This window comes from Leptonotus elevatus, chromosome 1, assembly GCF_054856555.1.
Source record: "Leptonotus elevatus isolate MCC_2025b chromosome 1, RoL_Lele_1.0, whole genome shotgun sequence".
Classification (NCBI taxonomy): domain Eukaryota; kingdom Metazoa; phylum Chordata; class Actinopteri; order Syngnathiformes; family Syngnathidae; genus Leptonotus; species Leptonotus elevatus.
In genome coordinates, this window is record NC_141239.1 from 22,492,171 (window position 1) to 22,500,833 (window position 8,663).

Here is an 8,663-nt window from a genome sequence, read left to right on the forward strand (position 1 = left end):
CTAGTGGCATACATTTGTTTTTATTATTATTTGCAGCACTTATGAAAAGCCATCAGTCAATAACTTAGAACAAGAGTGGAGATGAAGAACAATGTGCTCAGTTTTTAGTACATGAGAAGACTTGGCAAATTTAATGGCTGAACTGGTCTGGACTGTCAGAAGGTAGAGTGAACATTTGGCAAACGTTCTTCAGCAGTGGTGGGCAACCTTTAGAAGGGATTTTATGAAAAAAAAATGCAACCATTAAAGTTCTAATTGATGACCATTTGGGGAAGCATGTTAGTGGCTAGCACTTCATCACAGGTCTGCAGATGCAGTGTTCAAATCTGGCCGTCCTGCGCGGCACATTCGAGGCTTGCTCCCACGTTTGCAAAACATCCGTCAGTGGAGAGTAAATTGTCCTGTGGCGTAAGCGTGAATTTGTGCATTTGCTGCCATGCAATTAGCTTGCAACCGCTCCAGAGGGTTTACATCATCCGCCGCTCCAGTAAGTGCTGTAGAAAATGGACGATCAAGATTTTTTTCCTAATAGTTAACCACGTTTTAAAGCGGAAGTGAACCTTAAACCTAAACATGACATTCATTAAGATTACATTTTTGGAATAGGAGTTATGATGCAAAATTCAGCCATTTGTATCCATCTCAGGAGGCGGCCATTTTGGCATTTGCTGCCGACTGAAGATGACATCACAGTTACTCAGGGCTCGGGCAACGACCAATCACAGCTCACCTGTTTTCTGAAGCTGATCTGTGCAACGCAATATTAACCACAATACTGTATAACATATTGAGATTTTTTGGAGGGAGGGGTTGACTTTCCTATTTTCAAAATTACGGCGGCCCCCACAATATAGCGCACAACCTGCTGCAAATAGCAAAATAGTAACATCAACAATCCCCCCCAAAAAAGGTTTGTATTTGGCAAAGCACTTATTTCTATGGGTCAACTAAATGAAGCGCCTTCCTTCATTCCAACAAAGTTGCACAAAAACAGCACCAAAGCCATTTAGACATGGTTTTGGCTCAAAATGAAAAAAAATAAGTGGATATGTGCATGTTTCAGCCAAAAGCAGAGCATCTAAAAAAAAAAAAAAAATGTAAAAAAAAATCTGAAACTGCTGCTATACTGAGAACATCTGGTGTTCCACTCTACATTAGCATAAGTTGCCCACCGCTGCTGTGGAACAGAAGAGGAATGCGAGCCAAGCGAGCGAAGACAGTTGCTAATGAGCACCTTAAAAAACAGATGACGCGTATAAAACATTAGCAGCCTCGCATTCGGATCCAGTCCCCCTTTTTTTTTTTCCTTTTAAGATCACAATGGTTTCAATTTAAACACCTTACAGAAAAAAAAATATTTGAGGTGATCCAATAAGTAAAGACACCAGTTTTATTGCACGGCTTATGCAAACAGTGCATTTTTTTGGAAGGGGGGGGGGGGGCAAATCGAGAGGAAGGCGTCCCTCCATCCCACACGGGGGAGCTAATGTTCCTCCTTCTTCTCCAGTATCTCCAGCCTCCGCGGACCGTAGAGTAGAACGTATGCGATGTGCCAGTCGCCGCCGCCCGACAGCCGCAGGATGTCCTCCGGGGACACCACGCTCACTTTGTCGTCGTCGAACTTTACCCACTCGTCTGTGGAGAGACGCACGCAATCGGATGGACGATAAGATTGTGTTGTCATTGCGCAGATCGCAAGACAACAAAAGAGTGATAACAGCATGGATAGCACGGTGGACGTTAACGGGATTTTTATTCCCCGCGCTTTTTTTTTTTTTTGCCACGTAACAACTCACACATAATACTTCCGATTTACACCGTTCTAATTTCAACTTGCTTCGTGACCAGGAAGTTGCGGGTTCAAATCCCGCGTTCGACTGTACGTTGCAAATATATCCGTAGCCATTATTCTATCATAATATCATATCCAGAAATGCATTATAAATTTCACTGAAATTATTTAAAGCATGTAAGCTTTCAGCATTAGATGACGCAAATTTATATATATATATTTTTTTTAATGCCATTAGCCGTGATCTCAAACAAGTCACGTTGGATCAGTGGTTAGAGCAATTGCCTTCCACCACAGAGTATCTGGGTTCAAACCGCGCTCGGACCACAATTTAGCACATTCGATGGTTTGATACCAAGTGATCATCAGATCAGGAAATGGATGATATTTTTACTGAAATGATTGAATGCATGCAAGCTTTCAGCATCAGATGACGATTTTCAAAAATAAATACACTGTTAGCCAAGTAGTGTCTCTAACTAGTTGGGTTTGGTCAATGGTTAGAGGAATTGCCTCCCACCATAGTACCTGGGTTCAAACCCCACTTGGACCACATTTTAGTACTTTAGCAATTCATCTTTCAATTGACTTCATAAGCACATGCATTCAAATCTTAGCATTCCGCTTTTCAGCATTCCCGCACAATTTCTGCAGAAATTGCATTTTGTCTAGTAATAGTTTTGAATTTTTCATTTGTAGTTTATTTGTACTTTTTTAATTCATTTAAGTTTGGATTTTTTTATTTTATTTTGAAAAATGCTTCATTTTAGTATTTTTATTTTTTATATGGCGCAATTGAGGAGTGCAAGATTTAAAAAACAAAACAAAAACACCTCACTATTTGTGCAATAAAAGTAAACTTACAAATCCTAAACAGTCATGCGACCTTTCTTTGGTACAGTTGTACAACAATACCAAAATAAATACACTGAAAATAGACCTCGAAAGCTCATGTTGGAAATTAAAACAAGGATGAAAACAAACTTTTTTTTTTGTCCATGTTTTTTTTTTTTAAAGTAAATAACCAAAGTGTATTTCCAATTTTTTTTTGCGTTTCTGTGCGTCAACGTGTGGCTCGGCTTACCTTCTTTCCTCTTGACCCAGCCCACGTAGTGCCCGGACGAGCTGGAGCGGCCTTGATGCGTCAGCACCGCCTGCAGGTCGTAGTAGCCGCTGTTGTTGGAGCCCACGTCTGCGAACGAGACAGCACATCGCTAGTCGGCACATGTCAAACGGTCATTACAATTCATTACGCAGGCTTTCGTCAACATATTTGATCAAACTGTACATGTGCTAAACAAATGTACTTTTGCACTCCACCACTAGATGGCAGCAATAAACATCAAAGTGTGGAAGAATTGAAAAGGATTACCTTTTGCGCTCAAATAAAAAATAAATAAAAAAACTGTGTTTGCATATGTTCAATAGAAATCAACATGAAGCACGTGTTGACATGTTAGAGAGAAGTCACATGACCAGTGATGTCACGACTCACCATGAGGAAAGGAGAAGGGTTCATATTTCACCTCCTTCTCAGAGCCGTCTTTCTTTGTCTCCTGTTTGGGCAACAAAATAGGAGATGAGAGCAAACCATCGAACGTCGACGTGCACGTGGGTTGTCGTGACTTTCACCTTCTTGTCTTCCACCTCCTTGAACTTTGACCTGGTGGCCAGCATGCTCTCCTGCACCTCGCTTGTGCAAAGCTCGTACACGTCCAAAATCAGGGGGAACTTCACGTCCTGAAATCAGCGAATGCAGTGTCAAAAAAAAATAATAGGAAAAATCATGGACGACCACTTAAAGAGACAGCCGCTTTGCGGTCGTTAGTCACCTTCAGCACTTTGGCGTTGACGGACTCTTTCTCCTTATAGTAGAAACGAACCATCTGCACCGTCAGGTAGGCGGGGAGGCGACTCAGCTTTGACTGAAGATACGAGCAAGACCACAAGGAGAAAGAATCAGAAGGAAAAAGAATTTTTTTTTAATGTATATATATATATACATTTTTGGTGGTAAATAATAGAAATATATTATATAGAAAAAAATTATATAACTAAGAGATGCAAAGCTTCCTTCAGCTTTTAGCCACAATGCATTAAATCACTTCATGACCACACACCTCTGAATTTTTTTTAATTTTTGTGGCGCAGAAGCAAAACTCCACTTTCAACCTCATTTCTACAAGGCCACACGGAATTTAAAATATTTATATAATTTAGTGCCAAAGTGCAATTTGTCTCTTCAACTGATGTCGTAAAACAAAAATTCTACAATGAGTTAAGAAATCTTTTACGTAGGACAAAAAGATGGAAAGCAGCGGAAGACACTTGTAGTGTTCATGTAGAAAAAGGGGTGTGAAATTCATTCATTCAACCCAAATTGGATTTGAAGTGGGCCAGTACGTCCGCGGCCTGATAAGCTGTAAGTAGCAGCAGGTCAAAATATTTCAATATTTAAAAAAAAAAAAAGCAAATACAGAATAGAGTAAACAGAAACTACAAAGCAAAAATGAGTGCAACTTTTTTGCCTCAAAATTTAACTAACGGCCAAATTTCCGAATGTCATTGACGTGGTCGTCAGTGCTCCCTCTAATGGGCAAAAATTTGCAACAACAGTTAATTTTCCTGGAACAACTGCAATTTGTGTTCTGTCCTCGCGGGCCAGAATGGCGTCCCTGAAAGGCCAGCTGTGGCCCGCGAGCCGCACGTTTGACACCCCTGATGGAGACAAATGGAGTCCATGTTTGCTTACAGATTTGATGTAGAGAGCATTTCTGTCCAAGGTGGTTGACATTTTGGTGATTTCTTCCTGAAGTCTCTGCAGACATGAGCAACAATTGTTACTACGGAAAGCGCCAAAGATATGCAGTCATTGTGTCAATGCTGAATAGCGCACGTTTCTCCAACAATCAAAACATTCCAGCGTCAAAATGTTACGGACGCTCTCAGATGTTATGTGGCTTGTTTTCACATTTCCCAGAATTCCACATTTCCCATGTGAAAAATCTCTTGCTCTGCCATAAATAAATATATATATATTTTTTCAGTCATATCTGTGGCTAAACCAGTGCTTGCGGACCGCTGGTATAGCGCATGACAATAGCAGCCCCTGGTGGACAAAAAAACAAACAAAAACCTCACAAGCATATAGTGTATTGATATTGTGGTTTAATAATGCAAAACTTTTTTTAGGGCTGTCTAAAAACAATTATCAATATCAAAGTGATTTTTTTTTTTAGCCTGATATCGATTCATATTACCATGAGTCGGTAATTTTAATATCTCTTTTTGCCATAAATTTATAAGAAAATAGAATTATAATGGACACATTTTTTAATCTTACATTTTCTTGAAATTTACTGTTCACATCAATTTTAAAGTATTTTCTTACATTTATGAAAGACCTGAACTTATTGCACTTTAAGAGTCTTTTAAATTTATATTTACAATTAATGAATTAGAATTATGAAGAAAAAAAATCTCATCCTTGATGTCAATTTTTGTGTAACACGCAAGTGATTATGTTACTTTCATTAATGAACCAAATCGTTTAACCAGTTACTGCCTGCGCAAAATTCAATTTGATGTTTGTGGAGTTTTTATCATGTCTTTATCGGATTGAATTGAATCAAATTGACTGCGAAAAAAAAATCAAAATTGAATCAAACTGATCTTTTGTGAATCAAATCGATTGAGGAAATTTGATACGCCGCCCCGATTTTTTTCCCTTGATTATTTGATGGGATCATCAGTAGAATAATGAAATCTAAAAATATGTGACTATTGCGAAGAGATGACGTGTTGGTCCGCATGACGTTTATTAGGGGTGTGCCCAAATTTATTTTTTTTATTCTCATAAGAATTGCGATTCTCATTTAGTACGATTCAGAGTCAATTTTAAATGTCCCAAAATCGATTTTATTTAAATTATTTTATACTGTCTTGCCTTTGTCTGTGTGTGCCGTTATTTGGAGCGCTGTTCATGTTGTACCCGATTTGGCCACTTAGGGGCAGTGTGGTTCCACGCAGTCTGATACACTGATAAGTTGTAGCCACATTAGAAAGTAGAAGGAAAAAGTTACAATCAAGTTATTCCGCTAAAAGTTGTTTTTTTGCAGTGTGGAGCCGTTCTTTTGAGTGATAAAAGTGCTGCGAGTAGCGCGCTAGTTAGCATTAGTGAGTCAGACTGGAGTAGATCGTTACAATGCCTTGCACATCTAAAGATTGAAGCAAAAATCATTGGCAATCAAATCATTTTGAATCAAAAATCATTCCTAATCGAAAATCGATTCTGAATCGAATCGCAGATCCAAAATCGGAATCTAATCGTGAGACATTCAAAAGATTCCCACCCCAAAAATATATACTTACCAGCCTCAGCCCCGTAGCCAAATACTTGACTTCCTGATTGATGAAGCAGCTGAGCTGGAGCTGACTTTCTTTACCCTTGATTGGCTCCTCCTCTTCCGACTCTGTGCATTTCATACTAAACAAGACTTAAGGAAGAAAAAAAAGAAATCATACTGGACGGTATTTGGAGCTCAAAAGTTAATAGAGAAAGGATACGTCGTCTCAAACTCGACACCAAAATACTGGTCAATAAAGTTCTTCTTTGGGGAGGCAGAAGCAGCTCCGCTTTCAGCGTCAGTCTAAGAAGAAATGGACGGTCATCCACGTTAGGTTTGAGAAATGCTTCAGTTGTGCGTTTGCGTTTCACCTCCATGGGAGTCTCAGGCTCTAGTGGCTCCAGCTTCTGCTGAAGAACTCTCATCATCTGCAGCCAGCATTCGTTGGCATCCTGAAGAGAAGAACAAAGGTGGGAATTATGAACAAGCGAGACGAGTAAGATGTTGAGATGCCGTTTGCGTTCCAAACCTGCTGGAGGTATTGCCCTTGGTCTCCCTTCTCAGCAAACTGCGGGAAGGCCATGTGGAGGAACTGCAGAAGGATGATGGGAGGCAGGCTGGACGAGGTCTTTTCCATGGTCTCGTATAAGTCGCGCAGAGCTGGCGACGCAAACGGGAGGCCACGTTTATCATTTTGAGGCGACAAAATGGAGGGCACCAGGTGGCAGCGGCGCATTGAATGGACGCTTGTGTTTGCCTCCTACCTGCCGTGATGTACTGTGATGACGCGTTGGGGCCTGAAGATCGCAGCGCGCCGGTATACCTGCAGGGGGAGACAGACACGTTGAACGGCAGCCGCAGGTAAGGCCGGCGGGATGTCGCCCGCGATCACCAACTGACTTTCTGAGTGCAGTTTTGAGCTCGGGCACCGAGCGCAGACACTGCACGGTGGCGTTCATGTAGCAGGTGTTGCCCAGATTGGTCAGCCCGCAGGGAACGTCCATCTGAAGAGCAATCAGATATTATTTTTTTTAAATAAATCAGACGTCTTCACGTACGCATGACAACAATAAAAACGGGGGCCCTCTGCTTACGAGAGGTGCACATAAGTCTGTACAATATTTCATTGGATGGCTTTATACTTATGACATACAAGTGTTTTTTATACACACACACATATATATATATATACACACTACAACTTCACTACTGTCAGTACATTAAAAAAAGGGGGGGGGGGGAGTTCAAATGTGTATCATTTGTGTATGTTTATTTTAATGGTACAATAAAGCAATTTAATATTTCATTTATTATGAAGGAATAAACCAACTATTTAATCAAATAAAAAAATAACAATATGTCAATTTATTTGTATTTAAAATTAATTAAGTAACACATTGAGTTAAATGAATTCAAATGGAAGCAGATCTTAACAATATTTACTTAATTTTTGCAGCAAAAGTACAATTCTTGCTCATTTTTTATTTTACTTACAAATAATTTAACTATAATTTATTAACTACTTTTAATAATAAAAAATCTAAATCTAATCAAATAAAAAAACAACATCACTGCCGTCTGGTACAACCACTTTTCAGGAGACTCCAAAAGCTATTCTTAACCCAATTTATTGGATTGCAATAAAAATAAATAATAAAAAATGAATAAATAGCACGCACACCAATAATATAGATTTGTAAGAAACAAATTATGAAATTCACCAAATTTGGCATGAGTGGTTTCGCCCCGTCAGCAATATGTAAAATAACGAACCAACCAACTAATCAATTTTTCTTTCTACATTTTTTTTTTTTTACAGATGATAGTTAGAATTTAATCACCCATTATTTCATCAAATAACACAACATATTGAATTAAATAAATAAATATAAACTGTTATTGTACTGAATAAGATTAATCAATACAACATTGAAGAAACGAAATACATTTTAATAAAGATTTTTGTTGTTGCAAAAACAACAACTCATAATGTAAATGCCGTGTGGGCCAGACTTAGGAGCCACTTGCGGCCCTCGGGCCCTACGTTTCCCACCCCACTGGACTGTGTACTCACGGCTGAAGCCAGCTGCTCATCAGTCATGTCTTCTACAAACATGGGTCGGACGGCAGGTTCCTCGGGCAGCGCTTCCGCTGATCCCATCATCAACAAAGTCATTCCCTAAACACACGTCAGCTTTTAAATTGCATCTTGGCCTCTCGCGCCGATCACCGAATTGCATGGAAGTGTTTGAGTACTCACATTTTTCAGTTTTATGTTCCCCCACTCGTCATCCTGAAATGTAGAGGAAGAAGCATGGATTAAGACTCAACTATGTAACTTGCGATTAGAGGTTTAATGATGCACATTTGTCTTCATCTTTACACATTGCACAAGATGAAGCAGCCTGAGCAAGTGTTCCAAAAAGACGAAGAACATACACGTATGAAGGATTAATGCCGACAAAATTCTGATCTGAAATACAAAGCATCAGAACTGAAGCAAACGTCCGTGCGCTTTACCTTGA

General features: G+C 39.5%; 1 protein-coding gene across 1 annotated transcript in view; it reads right to left on the reverse strand.

The window, feature by feature from the left end:
* Positions 1-4: 4 nt before the first annotated feature.
* Positions 5-8,663, reverse strand: part of usp14 (ubiquitin specific peptidase 14 (tRNA-guanine transglycosylase)) — a 10,921-nt gene continuing 2,262 nt past the window's right edge. The window contains exons 2-16 of the mRNA XM_086084859.1: positions 8,659-8,663; positions 8,399-8,431; positions 8,213-8,317; positions 7,039-7,142; positions 6,903-6,961; positions 6,668-6,798; positions 6,510-6,590; positions 6,359-6,441; positions 6,164-6,278; positions 4,545-4,610; positions 3,625-3,717; positions 3,425-3,532; positions 3,288-3,348; positions 2,877-2,984; positions 5-1,635 (exon numbers count right to left, since the gene is read on the reverse strand). The exon at positions 8,659-8,663 is cut by the window's right edge and continues 141 nt beyond it. Coding sequence (XP_085940985.1) covers positions 1,484-1,635; positions 2,877-2,984; positions 3,288-3,348; positions 3,425-3,532; positions 3,625-3,717; positions 4,545-4,610; positions 6,164-6,278; positions 6,359-6,441; positions 6,510-6,590; positions 6,668-6,798; positions 6,903-6,961; positions 7,039-7,142; positions 8,213-8,317; positions 8,399-8,431; positions 8,659-8,663 — 1,304 coding nt within the window. The 3' untranslated portion in view covers positions 5-1,483. The remainder of the gene's footprint in view (positions 1,636-2,876; positions 2,985-3,287; positions 3,349-3,424; positions 3,533-3,624; positions 3,718-4,544; positions 4,611-6,163; positions 6,279-6,358; positions 6,442-6,509; positions 6,591-6,667; positions 6,799-6,902; positions 6,962-7,038; positions 7,143-8,212; positions 8,318-8,398; positions 8,432-8,658) is intronic.